Source organism: Cebus imitator, unplaced genomic scaffold, assembly GCF_001604975.1.
Source record: "Cebus imitator isolate Cc_AM_T3 unplaced genomic scaffold, Cebus_imitator-1.0 Scaffold762, whole genome shotgun sequence".
In the NCBI taxonomy this organism is placed as follows: domain Eukaryota; kingdom Metazoa; phylum Chordata; class Mammalia; order Primates; family Cebidae; genus Cebus; species Cebus imitator.
In genome coordinates, this window is record NW_016108077.1 from 319,616 (window position 1) to 342,578 (window position 22,963).

A 22,963-nucleotide genomic window follows, 5' to 3' on the forward strand; every position below is an offset into this window, starting at 1 on the left:
CACCATGCCCAGCTAATTTTTTGTAGTTTTAGTAGAGACGGGGTTTCACCATGTTGACCAGGATGGTCTCGATCTCTTGACCTTGTGATCCACCCGCCTCGGCCTCCTAAAGTGCTGGGATTACAGGCGTGAGCCACCGCGCCCGGCCGGTTCTGCACATTTTAAAAAAATATCTATTGAGCTGATTATGTGGGTCCCTCCCCATTCTTCTAATATGGTATGTCATATTGATTTTCATATGTTGAAGCAATCTTGCATTCCTGGGATAAATCCCACTTGGTCTTGATGCATAAATCTTTTTATTAAACTGCTGAATTCAGTTTGTCACTATTTTGTTGAGGATTTTTGCAACTATAGTTGTAAGAGATTTGGATCTATAGTTTTCCTGTGACATTTTCCCCTGGCTTTGATATCAGTGTAACACTGGCTTCATAAAATCAATTTGAAAGTGTTCTATTTATTGGAAGCATGTAAGAAGGACTGGTGCTCATTCTTCTCTTAATATTTGATAGAATTCACCAGATTAGCTTGGTCCTGAGCTTTTCATTATTGGAAAATATTTTTAGGTCTGATTTTCTTTTTTTCTTTGAGACAGAGTCTCACTCTGTCACCCAGGCTGGAGTGATGCAGTGAGGAATCTTGGCTCACTGCAACCTCTGCCTCCCAGGTTCAAGTGATTTACCTACCCCAGCCTCCCAAGTAGCTGGGACTACAGGTATAAGCCACCAAGCCCGGCTAATTTTTCTATTTTTTTAGAGACAGGGTTTTACCATGTTGGCCAGGCTCGTCTCAACCTCCTGACCTCAGGTGATCTGCCCACCTCAAGTCTCCCTAAGTGCAAGGATTACAGGTGTGAGCCACTGTGCCCAGCCTATAGGTCTGATTTTATATTGTTTTCTAGATTCTTAGATTTGATTTTGGTAGTCTGTGTGCTTCTAAGTTAAGATGACTTTGAGGTTACAGATTTCCAATATTTAATCTTTAATTTTACTGCTGAGGTAAGAAGGAAACAAAAATATGATCTTCATTCTATACATAAAGGCAATACAATGGTTAAATAATTTATTTAAAGTGAAATGTCACTTTTAGTCTTGCTAGAACAAGAATTCAGATGAACAAGTCATGGAACTAAAGGGAAAAGACCTGGAAAGTTTCTTAGTCAACTCCACTGCCAAGTAGAATGTTGACATTACAACTGGCAGGAGGTACCCTCTCCACCTAGGACCTACACAGCACAAGTCTATGGACGCCAGCAGCATCCCAGTTTCCTTGTGCCTTATCACCAATCTGCACAGTCCAAGACCACTCCTTAGAGTTTCCCTTTTCTTCTTCCCTTCTATATCCTCTCATTCCAATGCAACAAGAAAACTGCAAGTATTTATAAAAATACCTCACCCTTTTCTATCGAACTCTTTGTCCAAATCCTTCTGAATCATCGTCTTCTGGGCCTTGTAGTGAGTTATTATGCCAATGTTTCGAAAAGTGACATCCTTTCTTTTGTCTTTAATTAGCTTAATTAGTTCCATCACCAGTTTTATTTCTTGAACATTTACATATGAGCTAAACAACAGGGAAAAAGAAAACACAATGTTATCAAAACTAATAAATAGCAGGCTAATTGCTAACTTAAATTCCATTGAGTTTGTTTCCCATTACAGCAAAGGGCAGCAGATAGGCTTCATCTTTTATTCAGCTGTTAAAATAGGAATAGCAGCAGTAAGAAGAGCAGTATTAATAAGAACAAAGATGTGAATAGATGGCTAACAGGAGTTAAGGATCTACTATCTCCCAAACACTGAGAAAATGCTTCAGATGTATAATTTCCCTTGTCCCCCACCACTGGCTGCATATAACACACACGACACAACCGAGCAGCTGCCATCCACACAAACTAAACGTAAATGTGTCATCCTACCTGACCTCAGCTGAACAACATGGGGCCCTAGAGTAGGTTCATGTCCCCTTTGTTGTCCTCACCAGCCTCATATCCTGCACTCTCAACTCATCCTGAAACCACATGCTCCCTCATGACCACACCAGATGTGAAATGCACCAAGACCAGGGGGATGCACTACACCCATCCCTTGATTCCTGAGGCTACCTTATTCACCTTGCTTTACAAGCCTTAAATATCCATTATCGTAACTTTGAGACTTACTATATGAACAACCCAGTCAGCTAGCGATCTTTTCCATCCCCGAAATCTTCATTTCCCGTGGTCCTCTTCCAGATTAAGCCTCTCTGGTCAACATCCCACTCTAACCTTCCTTCCTCATGATGCTCTGGGGCTTAACTCTCAATCCTTTGCTCTCCTCCAACAGGCCCCATGAAAACCTTTAGGCTGCAGTCCCTCCAGCACTACAATCCCATGGCCAACTTCTCCTCTGTATGTTTCCCTATCTCTTCAGTGTGTTCCCTACTTCCACCCCCGTATCTTAACCTAACACCTGATTCTCACCTGAGGACGCCACCTGCTCTGCAGCCATCCCATGATGTACAAGTGGGATTTGTTTCCTCCTACTTCATGACAGAGCAGTGCTTGTATCTGTGCCAACAAATGCTACCTCTAGACCATTCCTCCCCTACTCTCTCACAAGAATCCCCAGCTCCTCTGACACTGCTGCTATGTGGCAACAGCACCACTCCTTTCTGCTGTCATATACAGATCACCTGAACACATCCCCTTATTCACAACCCAATACCATCCAACCTCTGTTGCTACTTCCTTACTCCTCTTCACACCTTCATTCAGCTGAATTTATACTTCACCTTCATAGTTCTAAACCCAACTGGAATAACTGCTTACCTAAGTGATTACCAGGTAAAGGTCTGTCGTCCCATGACATCATCATCTTGCAATGGGCACATCTGTTTCCCTCACTGCTGTGATCTCGATAAGTATCTACTCAAGTGCTTGCTTATGACATTAGATGATATTATCCCCATTATACAGAAAAAAGCAGCATTAATTTAAATGAAAATGACTGTGCCTTGACATTAGGCAGAGAGATGTGTATAGGAAATGTACTTAATATAAATATGAACACAAATAATGTAACAATTCTGGGACCATCACAGAGGATTAAGGCAAGAGGAGAACATACTCATTATCCCGTCTTTCTGAACCATCTCCGACATCAAACACAAGGTATGGTTGAAATGGCCAGTCTGATGAACACCGAATGGTTTCTGTTTGTCTGTAAAAAGGTAGTTGACATTCAAAATAAGGTCGAGACTTAAGAAAATATTTTAGTATTATGACTATTTTTTCTGTGTGGTGAAGTGGGCTGGGGCAAGTTAAGGGGTAACAGGAATATTCTTTTCTAGATGTGTATCAGTGAAAAGTACAAAACAAATTCTGTTTCTTTCCTGGTGCTGGAAGAGGTATCTACGTCATTAAAATATAACAAAATGACTGGAAAGTCACTCATAGTAAGCCACAGAATACTGTGTTGAGTATGGTCCCACTTTTTTCTTAAAAAATTTAAAAAGTAAAAAAAGATATGCATGGTAAAAGGAATGAAACTTGGCCAGGCGCGGTGGCTCTTGCCTGTAATCTCAGCACTTTGGGAGGCCAAGGTGGGTGCATTGTTTGAGCTTAGGAGTTTGAGAGCAGCCTGGGCAACATAGTGAAACCCCATTTCTATAAAAAGAAAAACACAAAAATTAGCCAGGCATGGTGGTGAGTGCTACTCAGGAGGCTGAGGTGGGTGGATCAATTGAGCCTAGAAAGTCAAAGCTGCAGTGAGCCAGGATTGTGCCACTGTACTCATTCTGTCTAGGCAACAGAAAGAGAAGACAGTCTCAAAAAAAAAAAAAAAAAAACACTGAAAGCGGCTATGCCAAAATGTTACCAGTGATTATTTATTTCTAGGTAGTATAAATATAGGTGACTTTTTCCCTCTTTCTTTATGTTCATTTGCTGTATTCAACATGATGGCTTTTATAACTAGAGAAAATTATTAATCCTCCATGATTTATGCTTTTTATGACAAGACCTAAGAAGACAGTAAAATGGCTATTCTTCATAAACAGCTAAACTACAAATAAAATAAGCTCACAAGCAATAAAGGGAACTCACCTATTTGTTTTTAAGTTTCTGTTATAAACATAATTGGAAGGGAAGAGACATATGTCTGGATGCATCCTGTACTGAATAGTAAGCCGTAAAATAGGCAGCCTGCTGATCATGTTGTGTTCTACATTCTCTTCCAGCAGTTTGCAGAAGCGAGCCATCATTGACTGGTCGTAGCCATACTCCTGTGCTTTCTGTGAGGGGAAAAATAAAGCAATAATTTCCAAGAATTCCTTTATATCTTTCCCACTATTATAAAAACAATTACTGACATCTAATGTGTACATGGCAACATTCAGGTAGCATAAGATTACCAACCACAGCTTCAGAGAAAGAGATGTTTCTGACTCTGATCCTCAAAATGTTGTGAATTTTTTTTTTTTTGGAGATGGAGTCAGGCTCTGTCGTGTAGGTTGGAGTGCAGTGGCGCGATCTCAGCTCACTGCAACCTCCACCTCACAGGTTCAAGCAATTCTCATGTCTCTGCCTCCTGAGTAGCTGGGATTACAGGCGTTTGGCACCACACCTGGCCAAAATGCCATGAATCTTGAATATATATTGAGGCATTTTCTACTCACATACTGCTTATGAAAGACATACGATCTTGTGAATGACAACTGATGCTATTTTGATAATACAAGACATCACCCTCGTATCTTAAAAAATAATAATAATAAAGGAAGCAGATAAATGTAACACAGATTTTAACAATTATTGCTGGTGGTATATCCTCACAGACATATTGAATGACATTGTAAACAAGTGTTTTGAAGACAACATTCTTCATCCATCCATCTAATATATACTAAACATCTATAATTTGGAGTGATTGAGACTGCTAGAGTGAATAAGATCAAGTCTCACAGAACTTACATTCCAGTGGAGGAAACAGACTTGACTTATGTGTTGGCCATCCCTAATCTAAAATTCCAAAATACTCCAATGAACATATCCTTTGAGCATGAACTTTAAGTATAATGTCAGCACTCGAGAAGTTTCAGATTATGAAGCACTGTGAAATTTTTGAATTAGGAATCCCCAACCTGTGCTAAACTGATTTCACAAACCAAATAATGGGTTATATTCTGCAATCTGCAAGATAGTGACCTAAATGACAAATGGGATAAACTGTCTTGTTATCACAGTTGTGCCTTGGTATATACTTTCCAATGACAGCATCATAGAAAGTTTAAAAAGAACTCTATCTTAAATAACCTGGGTGTAAAAATGTGCTGAAAACTTCACTAAAATGATGGAATCTCCATGAGTGATGTGAAACATACTGGCACTGAAGACGTGCAAAGCCTGAATAAACTTGTTTCACAAACTATGAGAGTGGAGGAAAAGGCATTACTTCTTAACCAATTTATATGTGTGATTTTAAACAGGTTTGTGTAAGTATAAAATAATTATTAATAGACATTTGACAATTTTGCCTAAATCCTCAAAAGTTTATCTGAGTTAGCTCAAAAGTCTAATTTTTAATCTTTGCTTTGGGGGAACAGAAAAAGAACTTATATAAGGTAATGCATCTAAGCTCCAGACAAACCATAGTCTATTCAACAAATGATACAAATTTATTAATATATATTCAGACATGGAAGAATGTCCCTGATTTACTGATTTAAAAAAAAAAGCCAATTCTGCACAGAATGATTCTGCCATCTTTAAAAAAAACCAGACTCACGTACATAAACACATATACACATAAATATATACTTGTATACAAACCATATACCACATTTTAATAACCGGCTTACTGTTATCCCCTAGAATGCAAACACCATGCAGGCAGGGATTTTGTCTGTTTTCTTCACTGTCATAACCCCAATACCTAAACAGCGCCTGAATTATGTTGGCACTCAATACACACATACTGAAAAAGATGAATAAACACACAAATGCCCAGCAAAATCTGTTAAAGATACTCACTTTCACCGTAATTATCACTAGAAATAGGTGGTCAAAAAAGGCACCTCATGGAAATGAACTCTGTAATTATTTTATCAAAATAGCCCATTTTATTTGTACAATTAATTTAAAAACGACAAATGGATTTTTTTGGGGTAATTTTTGTTGCTTTTATAAATCATTAAATTAGGCAGTAAGGTTGAGGTACATAAACAATCCCTTTTCATTTCAATAAAATACTGTATTATTTAAAGAAATGGGATACAGAATTTGCTCTTCCTTATTTTCCATGAACAAAGTTGCCTGCAGCAGTTCCTCCCTAAACACGCAGGTTTTCACTGATGACAGGAGTGCTTCTGGGCCACACCCTACCATGATCACGTACCTGTGCTCAAATGTCATAGAAGGAACTGCACTACCATTCTGAATAATCCCAAAGTCAAAAGCCACTAACAAAACCACCTGCATTCATTCTATAATTCCACAGAAATGCTTTGAAAATGATCTGTTCTCTAGGATTTATGAGGCCACTACTCAACTATTTGTATAAATAATCTGTTATTAGCACTAATGCAAATTTTATTAAATTTTATAACCTCTTCAGATTACTTCAAAACATCTACTGAATCCTGACTCTGATGTGCATTTCTAGGAGACATCTTTCATTGGGATTAAAAAAAAACCAACAAAGTAGAGTGGACTACAATCTGGTTCTTCTTTTCCCACAGGCAGAGCCTATAATTTAGTCTTTTTTCCCCTTGTACCTTCACTTTCAGATGATGTGAGGGGCACAGACATTTTCTTGTATTAATACTAGAATACTAAATCATAAAAATGGAAATGTACTCCCCAAAATTAATTTAACTTCATGTTTTCCTCAATTTGTACATATTTAAATATAAATGAAGAGGGTGGGATTCTTCTCTTCACTTTTGAAGTTTTTCTTTTATTATTGTTTTGGTGTTTGCATGATTAAAATAAATCAGATTCAGCTCTTTAAAGATGTGCACACTGACTTTTCCAAAGCTTGCTCTGCATGGCACGTCATCCATCTAGGCTGAACACTCGACTTCTGCCACACGTACACAGAAGCGCAACTATGAACAAAGGGGCCTTTTTAGGAATTTTTTTTTTTAACGTATTGAGACTCAATCAGTGCTTCTCTTTTCTCAGTTACTGCTTACTTTTCACTCCAAATTAAGAGAGGCCCATCCAAGAGAGATGTTCCTCCCTCCTGAAGACAAAAATTTAAAAAAGCCCCTTCCATTTTAAAGCAATCTGAACATAAAAAAAACTTACCATAGAGATGACTGTGGGAGGGAGCTGTTTAGGATCTCCTACTAGGATAAGCTTGTTGCAGCGATGAATGAGTGGAGTAAGAGTCTCAATTTCACAAGACTGTCCAGCCTTGGCAAGATATAGAAGGGAGAGGCAGTCTTAACTATCTTTGCTATTTATCCATATAGTTTATCTGATTACAGTTCTAACCATTCAGAAAAGTACCACACTTCTGCACGAAATATCAAAAATAAGGATTTTATCTGAAAACACAAAACAAAACAAACAACAAAATAAACCCTCCAGGCTGGGTGCAGTGGCTCACGTATGTAATCCCAGCGCTTTGGGACCCACCTCAGGCGGGTAGATCACCTGAGGTTGGGAGTTTGAGACCAGCCTGGCCAATGTGCCGAAACCCTGTCTCTACTAAAAATACCAAATAAATTAGCTGGGCATGGTGGCATGTGCCTGTAATCCCAGCTACGCGGGAGGCTGAGGCAGGAGAATCACATGAACCCGGGAAGAAGAGGTTGCAGTGCACCGAGATCACATCACTGCACTACAGAGACTGGCTGACAGAGCAAGACTCTGTCTCAAAATAAAAAAATAAATAAATAAATAATAAACTCTCCAAACGCATGTTTTAAAAAAAATCAAATATGTATTTTGAAGTCAGCTACCAAGGAAGCCACTACCACTTGGGAACCAGCCATAAGTTAAGAAGGCCATGTACATCCTAGATGGGTGTGTTCTTTGTTCCTGTGAGGCATATGCCTAAAAAAAATGTTTCTCCTCTAAAGTCCTTTTAAAACTTTATTTTAAAATTTTTATTATTTTATTAACATATTAATTTTATTATTTATTTTTATATCTTACTAATTTACTTTTTGAGACAGAGTCTCGATCGGTCACTCAGGCTGGAGTGCAGCCCTCCTGGGCTCAAACCTCAGCCTCCTGGGTAGCTGGGACTATAAGCACATGGCATCACACCTGGCTAAATTTTGTATTTTTAGTAGAGACAAGGCTTCACCATGTTGCCCAGGTTGGTCTCAAATTCCTGGGCTCAAATGATCCACCCTCAGTCTCCCAAAATCCCAGGATTACAGGTGTGAGTCACCATGCCCAGCTCCCTTTTAAAACTTTGTATCTGAGGTTCAGAAATCCCATCAGGAGCATCTGTGAGTGTGCTTCCCGTTTCTTTCTTCCTCCCATGATATTCCTTGTATGTATGCCTCTTCGATCACAAGACTCAAATTTCTTTTAAATTCAATGATATTTTCTTCAACTATTTACTGATTTCTGCTTTTTGTCCTTTCCTTCTGGTGAAAACTGGATCTTGGGTCTCCTGATCACTCAATTCTCTGGTATCTCCTGCTCCACCTCTTTTGTCATCTGACAAACAATAGGTACCGAATAAATGTTTGCTCAAAGAGTGAACTCTAGGAATAAAGGATGTTAGATGAAAATACTATGTCTCAAAACTGTTCAAAATTTATATTAAAACTACTTCAAAAGGTTATTAGAGATATTATAAGCAGGAGCGAGATAGTCACTCAACAGAGATTTTGTTAGAAATCATCAGTCATCCTCAAGACTAACCCCAAATACTGGAAAATCCACTTTCACTATCGTGGGTCATTAAGAAGCATATTTCTTTCTTTCTTTTTTTTTGAGATGGAATCTCACGCTGTTGCCCTGGCTGTAGTGCAGTGGTGCTATCTCGGTTCACTGCAACCTCCACCTCCCTGGTTCAAGTGATTCTCTTGCCTCAGCCTCCCGAGTAGCTGGGACTACAGGTGCGCACCACCACGCCCAGCTAATTTTTGTATTTTTAGTAGAGATGGGGTTTCACCATGTTGGCCAGGATGTTCCTGATCTCTTGACCTCGTGATCCACCCACCTTGGCCTCCCAAAGTGCTAGGATTACAGGCGTGAGCCACTATGCCCTGCCTAAGGAGCATATTTCTACATAAAGAAATACATATGTAATAGGTAAAAATCAGATGAAGAAAAAAACATTTCCTCAACATCTCAGCAGCCACAATTCATCTGAGACTTACTCCTCATAGTACTAGTTAAAGTTGTATGGCTGACCGTTCACTGACCTCATCAACAATGACACAGCTGAAGGGGACACCCCCTTGCCCACGAAAAGCAGATTCAAGTAGTAAACCACCACTTGTGCTCAATGTGCAGCAGATGACATGGGACTCTAAGATGATGTTATTCTGTGTTTTCTGTGGGCGTCCTTGAACCTAAGAGAACAAAGGTGAAATCAACAGTCAGCGGTATATCAATTCTTGACTATGACAGGCCTATTTTTACTATAAAGCACTTATCATTTATTATGTGACAGAAATATTTATTAAAAGTTAGGGGGGAACCCTCAAATCTAGAAAACAAACAAGATAATCACAAACAGGAAAGAATGTGTGCTTTGCAGTTAAAGCATAGAATATTATTTAAGCACATTAAAAATTTTTATCCAGAGTTTGATTTGGTCAAAGTAGATTTCAATCCTTCCTGTAGCCAGATGTATGTAGGCAGGTATCTGAAGCAGAGATGTAACAATACTGAGTTGTGAATTATCTGAGTAAAACCAGGGTTAGAATTAAGCTTGAATATACATTTTTCTGTTAGTTTTTAAGTATATAATATTGCTCTTTCCTTTTTTTAGTACTTTTGCTAAACTAACAAAAATGCCTATGAACCTGACAAATATTCTATTTCCACAGTAAGAAAAACAAGTTTGGTCTTCTACAGTGCAATGTACTGTGATGGAACCAGATAATGTGAATGATGCCTCACAATGCATACCATATAGTGCTCAAATAAATCAGCATTTTCATTTTTTTTTTTTTTCCAGATGGACTCTTGCTGTTTCACCCATGCTGGAGTACAGTGGTGCAATCTCGGCTCGCTGCAACCTCTGCCTCCTGAGTTCAAGCAATTCTCCTGCCTCAGCCACCCAAGTAGCTGGGACTATCGGCGTGTGTCACCACGCCTGGCAAATTTTTTGTCTTTTAGTAGAGACGGAGTTTCACCATGTTAGCCAGGATGATCTCAATCTCCTGACCTCATGATCCACCCGCCACAGCCTCCCAAAGTGCTGGGATTACAGGTGTGAGACACTGTGCCCAGCCTAAATCAGCATTTTCCTCAGCGATTCAGTAAACTTTTTTACGCTACTAAGAGGCAATAGTGATTCATCTCTGCATATATGATATATTCAACCATGGAGTTCAAGGCATGTGTGGGAGCTTTAGGAAGAGGGTGGCACTGTGGCCCTCCATGGCTCACATAGTAAAGCATTGTCAGACACCTCTCCTTAGCCATCTAGTGAGTAAAACTGCTGAGCACATTCAGAGAAAACTGTATTTGCAAAATAAAAATAAACAAAAAAAACCCTGCTGAGCACAATTAGTTCAATGGCCCACAGAACACATGTGATGATGAGCAGCAAAAAAGATCTGTGAACATGGACTTCATCCTTGACTCAGGAAAGATTAACTTGAGGTTTTGTTTAAAACTTTAATCAAAAGTTTTCACATAACTTTTAGTTTAAGTAAACTGCTAATGAAAATAAGCATTAAGTTCAACTGTATTTAGTCACATAGAGAAAAATTATAATACATTCAAGAGAAAAACTTCAACAGAGGTACTACTAACGTCATCAGTTGCTATTACTCTCCTTCCCTGACCCCAATGTGGTTTGATTAGGGCTACATTCTGACAGTCAGGCTATACACCTGGCTCAGCCAAGCTTCAATTAGTCTAAATCTTACCTGATATTTTTACACCCCAAAAATACTGGGAAAAAGCTACAAAAATATTACAGGAGTCTTACGATCTAAGACAAGTACAGAGAGTTTATGCTCCAAGTCAAGAAATGCAAAAACCAAAAATCAAAGTGCTGTACTTTCTTATGCCAATCCTGCCCACCATCACTCTACTTGTATCCAGGTTGGAGCTCTGGAGGGCTCACAGTTGCCACCCTCAACCTAAAGCTCACACAGGTGACTTTTCTTTTTTTAACAGGGAAAACACCACAAAGTTATTTTCATTAACTGTTATGGGATGATAATTATCATAATTGTTTTTTGCAGTGGGGGAGGAAGACATAGAGCACCTTATAAGAAGGATTTAAATCTTTACCGAGACCTAAAACAGAAAAAAGATAATTTATAATCACCTCTTTCTTTGAAATCTTAGATGGTGGTTAAGAATTCATTATTCGGTTAAAGAAAAAAATGCGAATGTTGTTACACCAGTTTCTCCACTTCCACAGATGTCTGTAATTTTTCTGTAACTGAGAAAAGCCCATAGCTGGCCAGGCACGGTGGCTCACGCCTATAAAGCTAACACTTGGGAGGCCGAGATGGGCAGATAACTTGAGGTCGGAAGTTCCAGACCATCCTGGCCAACATGGTGAAACTCCGTTTTTATTAAAAATACAAAAAAAGATAGGGCGCAGTGGCTCATGCCTGTAATCCCAGCACTTTGGGAGGTGGAGGCAGGCAGGTTATCTGAGGTCAGGAGTTTGATACCAGCCTGACCAACATGGAGAAACCTGTCTCTACTAAAAATACAAAATTAGCTGGGTGTGGTGGTGCACGTCTGTAATCTCAGCTACAAGGGATGCTGAGACAGGACAATCGCATGAAACCACAATCACTTGAACCTGGGAGGCAGAGGATGCAGTGAGCCAAGATGGCACCATTGCACTCCAGCCTGGCAACAGAGCAAGACTCTGTCTCAAAAACACACACAAAAAAAAACAAAAATGAGCCAGGTGTGTTGGTGCACGCCTGCAATCCCAGCTACATGGGAGGCTGAGGTTGCAGTGAGCCGAGATCATGCCACTGCACCCCAGTCTGGGCGACAGAGAGAGACTCCGTCTCCAAAACAAAAAATACATAAAAGCTCATGGCTTATCTGAACAGTCACTCTGACAGTTTAGTTTTATATTTAAATTTCTAAAAATAAAATAAAATCAAGAAAATGCTATGTGTGAACTACTTACCTCTTTAATTTTAGAAGCAAGTTCCTGCCTTTCCTTAGAAACTTCGGAAATTTTTTCATCTAATTCTTGCCTCTGGAAAAAAATTCAAATGTCATAATTAAAATTAAACTACGCATTTTTAAATGCCTTCCAATGGACTGCCTCTAATCTTAAAAGAGCCTATATTTTCCCAAAGAAAAATGTATTTACCCAGCTTATTTCCTCTTCACAAGTACTGACACACTCTGTATGCTGCTGTGGAAGACTCAGCTGTGTCCTGTGCACTGCACGTGTGCTGTCTTAGCTGGACCAGCCCTGAGAGCATCACTCTGCCCTTTACCTTCCAGGTGATTCAAATGAGGCTGTTTAATCACACCCTAACCATTCCTCTGGTCACAGTGATGGGCATCTGATACAGGCCTGGCCAATCATGGCACCCATCTTCTTAAAATTAGGGATTAGACCCTGCTTGCTCCCCCAGGGACTAAACTAACTCCTTCTTTGGATACACGGATGCTAAGAGAAAGACCGAGTCTCACCCTGTGGGGTTTCTAAGCTGGGATGGTGGAAACCCTGAGATGCTGACACTCACCTTCTCCCGGAGAAGAAATGGCTGACACACAGAAAAACAAACCATGGAATGGAAAAATGATACTGTTTGATCCTCTAGATCTACCCATACTGAAGCTAATTCCCTTTTTGTCTAACCTAATTTGAACTGGGTTTCTTTAACTTGGAACTGAAAGATAATTAGTAAACTGAATATACCTTTAATACAAGGCAGTACAGCCTATAAGCCAAATGCAAGGCCAGGAGCAGGGACTCACACCTATAATCCCAGCACTTTGGGAGGCTAAGGTGAGAGGACTGCTTGAGGCAAGAAGTTCAGACTACCTTGGGCAACATGGCAAGATCCAGTTTCTACAGAAAACAAAAAAATTCGCCAGGCATGATGGCACCTATCCCACTCAAGAGGCTGAGGCAGGAAGAGAGCTCGTTTAAGCCCAAGAGCTTGAGGTTACATTGAACCACAATTGTACCACTGCACCTGGGCCACAAAGTGAGACCTATCCCGAAAACAAACAAAAATGCAACATACCATTTGCTTCTGTAAATAATGTTTTACTAGAACACAGCCACATCCATTTGTTTATATATCATTTATGGCTGCCTTGTGCTACCAAAAGCAGAGCTCAATAGCTGCAACAGAGACCGACCATACAGCTCGCAAAACCTAAAATCTTTACTAGAGTATCTTGCCCTTTGCAAAAAAGTTTTTTAAAAAATTTTAAAAAATAAATTTTAATGAAAGAAAAAATGAAAAAAAAAAAATTAAAGCCAAGAGGACAAAAAATAAAAGGCAAAAAGAAATATGTTAACCTGAGACACATTTTTAGTGTCTTAGTACACAATTTTATACATGAATCATGCCATTCCCCAATAAATAAAGGGTATTAAATTCTCATTAATCAGGTTGGCCGCAGTGGCTCACATCTGTAATCCTAGCACTTTGGATGCCAAGTTGGGCAGATCAACTTGAGGCCAGGAGTTTAAGACTAGCCTGGCCAACATGGTGAAACCCCATCTCCACTAAAAATACAAAAAATTAGCTGGTGTGGTGGCACATCCTAGTAATCCCAGCTACTCGGGAGGCTAAGGCAGGAGAATTGCTTGAACCCAGGGAGTTGAGGCTACAGTGAGCCAGAATCATGCTACTGCACTCCAGCATGGGAGACAGAGCAAGACTCTGTCTCCAAAAAAAACCAAAGAAAACAAAAACCAAAATTGTTAACTAGTTTGTTTACCTGAGTCATTATTTAAGAAATGCAAAGATACCTGTATTTCCCGTCCACCTCGGCAGAGAGCTCGCTGCCGGGAAAGTTCATCCAACTGATAATCTAGAAATTCCTTTCTTCTATGCATCTCCTGAACATGAGAAGGTAAGTCTTTTTCTAATAAAAATAACAAATAAAAAATTATATTCTATTCTAATTCTAACCAACACACACATACAGCACAATGAGAAGAAAAACTCAGTTGCCAAAGCCAGACTAATTCTCAAGTCTTCAAATTACCTTTAGTGTCCAAGTCATTTTCCACCAAACAAAACAGAGGAAACGCTAGTATAGACCACATTCAGTACTTACTCATTCTGTGGTTTACTTGGCTGTCCAAACTGAACTTTAGAACCTCGTTATTAATAGACTTTTCTGGGCCCAGTCGTACTAAATTGATATCTCCACAGTTTCCTGTTGATAAGAATCACATTTAAGGACTAATAAGGACACTGTGGATAAAGCCTGTCTCTATACATAGTATCTATTTCTAAGTAAATATATTAATAATCAGAGAAGGGAGCTAATACGAACTTCCAATTAACTAGATACCAGGGACTACACCACAAACTTCTCATACATTATTTCAGATATTCTTCCTAACAACCCTATAAGGCAAGTACTTATCACTTCTACCTAATAAAAGGCCATCCCAGCACTTTAGGAGGGCCAGGCAGGCGACCACCTGAGGTCAGGAGTTCGAGACCAGCCTGACCAATATGGTGAAATCCCGTCTCTACTAAAAATACAAAAATTACCTGGGCATGGTGGCATGCACCACCATACAATATACTGTTATGTTTTGAGAGCAAATGAATTTTACGTGTAGGGAATACATATGTAATATATGGAAAAATGTGTGTGATCCCTCAGAATAAAGATGACATGTTCCAGCCTATCTTATACCTTGGTGTGGCCAAAAGAAAATAAGCAGAGGTGTTATTGGCAGGACCTAGAAACTTTCCTTATAACATGGCTAGTATGTTCCCTCTGCCCCTTCTTCATCTTTTCCGCATGCTTGCTGGAACTGGAGCAGCCATCCTGACCACAGGTGCACTAAAGCATGCAGGCCCCACATGGTGGAGCAACCAGACGGAGCCTGGGTCTCCAAGGACTCTCTAAGGCAGAGTCGTCATACCAGTGACTCTGGTACCAGTCCTGAACTGCCCACCTCTGGGCTCTTGAACAAAAAAAGAGAAGTAAACTTCTATTACATTTAAGCCACTGTATTTGGAGTCTGATAAATCAAATCTTGTTAAAAGGTATCCTTAAGGAAAATTAAATTTGGTAAGAAGATGAGACATATGAGCTTGGCAAAGTAGTCAAATACAAAGCTATAACTATACTACTCAATACGAGTGATATGAAGAGCAAGTGTTAAGGCTTAATAAAATGAAATAATTTCACAACTTCACTTCAGTGCCTTCAATCATCTGTTGTAATGCTCTTCATTATTATGTAAATTCTACTGAAAAAAGTTATCCCTCTAGTATATTTAACATTTCTAAGCTTCAGTTTCCCCACCTATAAAATGCAAATAGTAGGGTTAACACCAAGTTCATGGGATTATTTTGAGAATTACTGACACATAATAAATACTAAGTAATTGTAAACAATCATTATTTTTACCGTTTCAATAAACCTGTGCTTACTCGAACCCTCGTCTTTCACCACCACCTAATACTCTAGGAACCTCATGAACCATCTGAGGTTCTCTTGCCCTGATTCTTCTTCTTTTTTTTTAATGGCAATCTCTGCTTAAGTATGCCCTATCCCTCTACTGGCTGTGGCGAACTCCTAACTGCTTCTTCCTAACCCTCACACACCTGAATCAGGGTCCCTCTGAGGCATCTGAAACACCCCACATTTTAGCCCCACTATGGAACTTATCACTCTGTACTGACCTGTCAACATCCTCACTAGGCTGTGTGTCTCCTTGAAGGCTTCACTGTTGAAACCTCAGTACCTGGCACAGGGTAAATGTTCAATGAAATACTTGCTAAATGAATTCACAATCCACAGATTCAAGTAGAAGCTATTACCAGGACTGGCTTGCTCTTTCCTTTGTCATTCAAAACTGCCCACACTTAACATTGAAAACAAAAACAAATTAAAAATCCACAAAAGTATCATACCTAAAGGATTCTTCTTGTCTTTACATTTTTCTTTGAATTCAAGAATAATTTTTTTCATGAGTTCATCAACAGCTGCGTTGGAAGGTGCACACACGAGGACACGGTTTTGTTTGATTTTGGCATTGGAATTTTCATCTGAATGCCCCTTCCTCTGGTTCTACAATTTGCCACATACACATAACAAACACACACACAAAAAATATGGGTGAGCTCTGTTACATAGCTTTACAGTTTGGCTTTACTTCCATGTATTTTTGAAAGTTCTCATAAAGTTAAAAATAAATAAAAGCATCTACATCTTACATTGATATTAAAATTACTCCAGCATAAAATTCTGTCATAACTGCTCTGAGCTTTACTTTATCATTCACTTAATTTAATCAATACTCAATCCAGGCCAGGCACAGTGGCTCACACCTGTAATCCTAGCACTTAGGGAGGCCAAGGCAGGTGGATCACCTGAGGTCAGGAGTTCAAGACCAGCACGGCCAACATGGCGAAACCCTGTCTCTACTAAAAACGCAAAAATTAGCTGTGAGTGGTGGTGTACAGCTGTAATCCCAGCTATTCGGGAGGCAGAGCCAGGAGAATTGCTTGAACCTGGGAGGCGCACGTTGCAGTGAGCCGAGATTGTGCCACTGCACTCCAGCCTGGGTGACAGCGAGACTCCTGTCTCAAAAAAAACCCCACAATCCAACCAAATTGTAGCCCAGCATTCACAGCAATAGATGTGACCTATAATGAAGCCTGACTATCATTCTAGTCCTTACGATTTGTTTTACATAAGATATAGTCTTCTTCCTCTGTTTATCATAACCTTCCCTCCCTCTGCCACCCCTTTCTCTGACACAGTTACACATAACATAAAAAATATGCACAAAGTGAAGAGGAAAAGGCATGTTAATACTTATATACATGTCAGTTAACTCGAGTAAAGTAAAATGATGCATCTAGTTAACAGCATCAGTGCCTTCACCCATACTAACCTCTGTCAGTAGGCGATAAAGGAGGCCAACAATTGTTTTTGATTTTCCTGTTCCAGGTGGTCCATGAATCAGGCAGATTTTGGCAACTGATGGTGAGTGTTTCACCATAGCATATGCAGTTTCTATTGCTTTCTTTTGGTCTTCATTGAAATCTCTTAAGTAGGCAATCTATATAAAAAAACACATTTATATAGATTGAAAGTGGAATATGAAAGGAAGACCATGAAAAAGCCTGTTCAAATTTCTTTTTATGTGTCAAAGCTTTGGTTATGGTCAGGCAAGACACAGACACCAAAGTGACCTTTAACCTAAAAAAACACATTCACTACGGGAAAGAAAGCTAATTACTTACTAATTACTAATAGTGTCTGAGGCTTCAAGTACTTACAAATACCACAACTGCATTTTTATTTCTTATTCTTATAATCACAACAAACTGCATTCACTAATTTATAACGTTTCTTCTATTTACTGCTTTATTCCTTTAGTTAATTTTCTCCTTAGTGAAAACATTCCAAGACTATTTATTTCCTAACACAATGTGTTACAGTGGAAAAAGCATGAATTTCAGGGTCAGATCTGGGTCTAAGCTTCACTTTCACTTACAAGCTAGGTCACTACACTCCTAACCTAAGCCTTGGACTCTGTTACTCATTAAATCTAGGATTTCTTAAAAGATGAGGACAGACTGAGATAATGCACATGAAAGCCATGGTATACAAAAAATATTAGTTTCCTTTTGCATTTCTGTGTTAATTTCCTAGAGGGTATACACAGCTTCACATGTTCAGATGACAACTTCATCCTTGCATTTCCAACAATAACAGCCAATTCTCCATCAATCATTCAAATGTAAATTTTTAACACCACTAAACCTGAGACTTCTCACCTAATGCACATTAAGTAGGCAGTAGGCTGCTGACCTAACATTTTAATGTTGCTCTTCTAGCACACCTTTGACTCTTACTGTACTGTATCTTTTTCTGCGGTAAGCTGACTAAACTAATTGCATACTTCGCAATTTTAAAGTAATCACTAAACTGTGTTCACCATGAACATGTCTTTGTTGTAGACATGTAGGAATATGTAGCAGCTAAAAAATATGATGCTTTAACATACTGACATGACACTATCTACTATCGTATAATCAACACTCACAATTCTCTCAGATGTTGTAGTTAGTAAATCTTTTGTACAGAAGTCCATAGGGTTTGGATTCAGAACAGCTCTAGCCAGTTGGTTCCGACTACCCAACAGAGACATGGCTTTCAACTTCCTTTGTGTAGTCACCAGAGAACTGATTACAATACAATTCACAAGTTCGTTTAAATTGGCCGGAAAGTTCTCTTGAGTCTGGATGGAAAGGTAACACTCAAATTTTCCATTACGCACTATCATCAAGAAAGAGAAAAGGTAATTTCAGTTATCACTGAATAATGTTGCCTACTTTAAAAGATTATACAGAATTAAGTATTTTTAACATATTTTGGGATATTATTTACATAATTTACCCAATAAATATTTATGGACTGCTTCCTGAACCCAGTAATGCTCTGTCCTCTAGAAGGTTACTTTCTAGAAAAGGGAGGCAGACAACCAAATAAATATGTCAGGTGGTACTAAGTGCTATGAAGAAAGCAGACAAAGGGAGGAAGTGATGCGGATGGAGGTGGATAAGCTGGTCCGGGAAGGTCTTCCTGATGAAATATTTGAGCAGAGACTTGAAGGGAGTATGCACTTAGCAGGGGGTAAACAGTGCTATACGCAGAAAATCAGCAACTGCAAAGATCGTAAGAGAGACGTGCCAGGAATATTTTAGAAATAAGGAGAAGGCTAATATGGCTAGCAGGAAAAACAGGGAGAGGAACGCTTAGCGACTGAGTAAAATGGGGCTATATTTTATAGGGCTGTGCAGATCACAATAATGATTCTGAATGCTATTCAGGATCAGGTAGGAAGCCACAGGGCACTCTGTGTAGGGAAATAACATGCTCTATCTCACAAACTAAAAGAACCACTCTTACTTACCTCAGAACAAAGAATAACTACAATGAGAGAAGTATAGAAACAAAAAGACCACTTATAAGGTTACTGCAGTAATTTAGGTAAAAGTTAATGATAGCTTGGACCAGGATGTAATAGTAGAGTTGGGAACTGTATTTCAGATATATTGGAAAGGAAAAGTCAATCAGATCTGCTGACAAATTAGAAGCAAGGTGTGAGAGAAGTAAGGATCATGGATGACTCCAAGGTTTTTGGCCTAAGTAACTGAAAGAATGGAGGCCCCAATTAACAAGATGGGAAAGAATGAAGCAAGTGCAGATGTCAGGCAGAAAATCAGGTGTCAGCTTTTGGACTAGTGGGTTTGAAATGTCGAACACTTTACAAATGGAGATACCAAGAGAGACGGTTTTGATCTATGAGGAGTTCAGGGAAGGAGACTGCCTTAGAACTATAAATTTGGCAAGAGCCAAAAGCACAGAGTAAACCATCAACCCTCATTGCAACTCTTCTAAATTCATCCTACATTCTACAGTATTAAGCCCTGAGCACACAAATAAACATGGTACACCTGCTATAACGCAGTATAATGCTGACACACTTTATTGCTACTTTTAAGATATCATGCAAAAAGGTGACTAAATAATGAAATAATGTTATTCTCTTCATATAACTAAGACTAAGAAACTTACCAATGCCAAAAAGGCAGTTTGGCATAAGAAAAAGAACGTCAAACAAAAGTAGGTTTCAATTCTGGCCTTACCACTTAATACTCATGACAGCCTTGAATAGCTTACTTAACATCCCTGAGCCATGGTTTCTTGATAAGCAAGGAATCATTTCTACTACCTTTTAGGGCTCTGGGGAAGATTATAGGTGTACATAAGACGAACAAGTCTCATTGTCTAGCATACATCAGGTATTTGTTAAATTTAGGCTAACACTTTTGTTATGACATTACCTAGGGACAGACATATAGTGGATGAAAGTGATATAAGCAGATACTTCAAGCTGCCTTACAGTGAGTTGTTTTTTTTTTTTTTTTTGAGACAGAGTTTCGCTCTTGTTGCCCAGGCTGGAGTGCAATGGCGCGATCTCGGCTCACCACAACCTCCGCCTCCTGGGTTCAGGCAATTCTCCTGCCTCAGCCTCCTGAGTAGTTGGGATTACAGGCATGCGCCACCATGCCCAGCTGATTTTTTGTATTTTTAGTAGAGACGGGGTTTCACCACGTTGACCAGGATGGTCTCAATCTCTTCACCTCGTGATCCACCCGCCTCGGCCTCCCAAAGGGCTGGGATTACAGGCGTGAGCCACCGCGGCCGGCCACAGTGAGTTTTATGTTTGGTCATCTCATTAGTGATTGGCCACAAAACCAAGGATGAAATGTAATTTAAGAACCAACAGATGGTTTGCAAACGGTCCACTTTAGAGCAAACGCAATGACAGATAAATGTAACAAAAGGATAGAACATTACAAAAATAAATATGGGATCTTTTCCAGGGAAGTCTAGAAAACCTAGAAAAGAGACTCTGAATGGTAAGTAATCACATAGCAAAAACATGTTTGGTAATGTATATCAAATATACTTGATATACACAATTTAGAAGGAAATTAGAAGATGAGCTTGTATCTGACATTTTCTTGTCCGTGCCTCATTATTTACTTACTGACTGAAGTGCGGCGGAATTTATGAACATAGCCACAATGATATTCACGGAGATCTTGCATGTCATTTCCCTCTGTATCTTTCTTCTCTTCATTTATTCTCTCAGGAATTAAAAACACCAAATCGTTTTCCTTTGGATAAAGTTGTTTAGCCAGTTCACATTCTTCCAGATAAACTATGAAACAACAAAAAATCAGAATTTATCTAATTCAATTATTTTAAATAAGATTGACTTAAATCAAATCCTTGGATTAAGTTCAAAAATACACAGCACTAGTGGACTCTGCATATACTTTAAAATGGTAATCTAATCCAATCAAAATCTTAAAGTATTAAAAAATACCAATTATATAATATAAAGTTTTCTTTAAAACTGCTATAAGGCCAAAGTAGATAAAATCATAATATTGAAAAGTAGCAAATACATTTTTTCCTTTAGGTTTATTCTGGTTTTTAATTGAGATTCTCTCATTTGTTTCCAACTTTCAAAACCCCTAAAGAAAATTCAGAAACAGATCCAAGCAGTTATACACTACATAATGATGTTTTGGTCAGACCAGCTATACAATAGTGGTCCCGTAAGATTATATTTTTGCTGTATCTTTTCTATGTTTAAATACACAAATACTTCCCCATGTTACAATTATCTATAGTATTCAGTACGGTAACATGCTGTACACGTTGGTAGCCTAGGTGTGTGGTAGGCTACATCACCTAGGTTGCTGTAAGTAACTACACTCTTACTTCTTACAATATCGACAGGATAATGAAATTGCCTGACACATTTCTGAGAACATATTCCCATCAAGTGACACAGGACTGTACATATAAGAATTTTGAAACTTCTATGCATTTGAAACAAATTCCAAGTAGGAAAAGGTGGTTGTAAACTAAGTGGGACTAGGAAAACAGAGAAAGCACTGGAATAAAGTTCAGTACCAACTGCTAAATCTAACCGTATACTCTGGAAAATACAAACTACTGCTGAGAGAAACTGAAGACAGCCTAAATAAATTAAGAAATGTACTAAGTTCAAGGCCCAAGGCTCAATACTGTTAAATGTCAGCTCTCCCCAAATTATCTTTAGAGTCAAAGCAATCCTAGTAAAAATACCAGCGGGCATGTTTATAAATGTTGACAAGTTGATTCAACACTGATGACAATACAAAGAAACTTCTTTTTACGAAGAACAAAACTGGAAGGCTTAAACTATTCAATTTCAGTTATTTTTTATAAAGCAACAATAAGAGACTGTGGTATTGGTGTAAGGCAGCTATACAGATAAAGAAAACAGAACACAGTGTCTAAAAACACACCTGCAATCAAGGTCAACTGATATTCTGATTAACGTGCCAAGTTACTGAATGACAATGAGAAAACTACGCTTTTTAAGAAGGATCACTAAATCTGAGCACCTATTTTTACAGTGTTTTTATATTTTTTAGAGACTGGGTCTTGTTCTATCTCCCAGACTGGGGTGCAGTGGCATGATCACAGCTCACTGCAGCCTGGAACACTTGGGCTCAAGCAATCCTCCTTCCTCAGCCTCCCATGTCACTGGGACTACAGGTGTGTATTGTCCATGTTCAGCTATTTTTTTTTACTTTTCTGTAGAGACAGGGTCTTGCTATGTTGCCAGACTGGTCTCAAACTCCTGGCCTCAAGTGATCCTCCTGTTTTGGGCTCCTAAAGTGTTGACATTACAAGCATGAAACACTGCACCTGACTTCTACATTTAAAAAAGCAAAACACCCCTTAATCCTTACATATGTCACATATAAAAATAAAATTGAAATGGTCATCAACACAAACACAAAAATTAAACTACAAAATTTAGAAAAAAAGAGGAGGAGAACTTTGGGAGGCTGAAGCAGGCGGATCACAAGGTCGAGATCGAGACCATCCTGGCCAACAATAGTAAAACCTCGTCTCTACTAAAATATAAAACTTAGCTGGGCGTGGTGACGCACGTCTGTAGTCCCAGCTACTCAGGAGGCTGAGGCAGAAGAATTGCTTGAACCTGGGAGGCGGAGGTTGCAGTGAGCTGAGATTGTGCCACTGCACTCCAGC

At 39.0% G+C, this 22,963-nt stretch overlaps 1 protein-coding gene across 7 annotated transcripts in view; it reads right to left on the minus strand.

Moving 5' to 3' along the window:
- SETX (senataxin) overlaps positions 1 to 22,963 on the minus strand; it is an 85,216-nt gene that overhangs the window by 11,615 nt on the left and 50,638 nt on the right. For all 7 annotated transcript variants that reach the window (XM_017519638.2, XM_017519635.2, XM_017519637.2 and 4 more), the window contains exons 12-23: positions 20,895 to 21,068; positions 18,381 to 18,613; positions 17,223 to 17,390; positions 16,237 to 16,393; positions 14,414 to 14,515; positions 14,103 to 14,218; positions 12,288 to 12,359; positions 9,370 to 9,519; positions 7,286 to 7,393; positions 4,082 to 4,269; positions 3,105 to 3,197; positions 1,396 to 1,560 (exon numbers count right to left, since the gene is read on the minus strand). In XM_017519638.2, the coding sequence (XP_017375127.1) occupies positions 1,396 to 1,560; positions 3,105 to 3,197; positions 4,082 to 4,269; positions 7,286 to 7,393; positions 9,370 to 9,519; positions 12,288 to 12,359; positions 14,103 to 14,218; positions 14,414 to 14,515; positions 16,237 to 16,393; positions 17,223 to 17,390; positions 18,381 to 18,613; positions 20,895 to 21,068 (1,726 nt within the window). The remainder of the gene's footprint in view (positions 1 to 1,395; positions 1,561 to 3,104; positions 3,198 to 4,081; positions 4,270 to 7,285; positions 7,394 to 9,369; positions 9,520 to 12,287; positions 12,360 to 14,102; positions 14,219 to 14,413; positions 14,516 to 16,236; positions 16,394 to 17,222; positions 17,391 to 18,380; positions 18,614 to 20,894; positions 21,069 to 22,963) is intronic.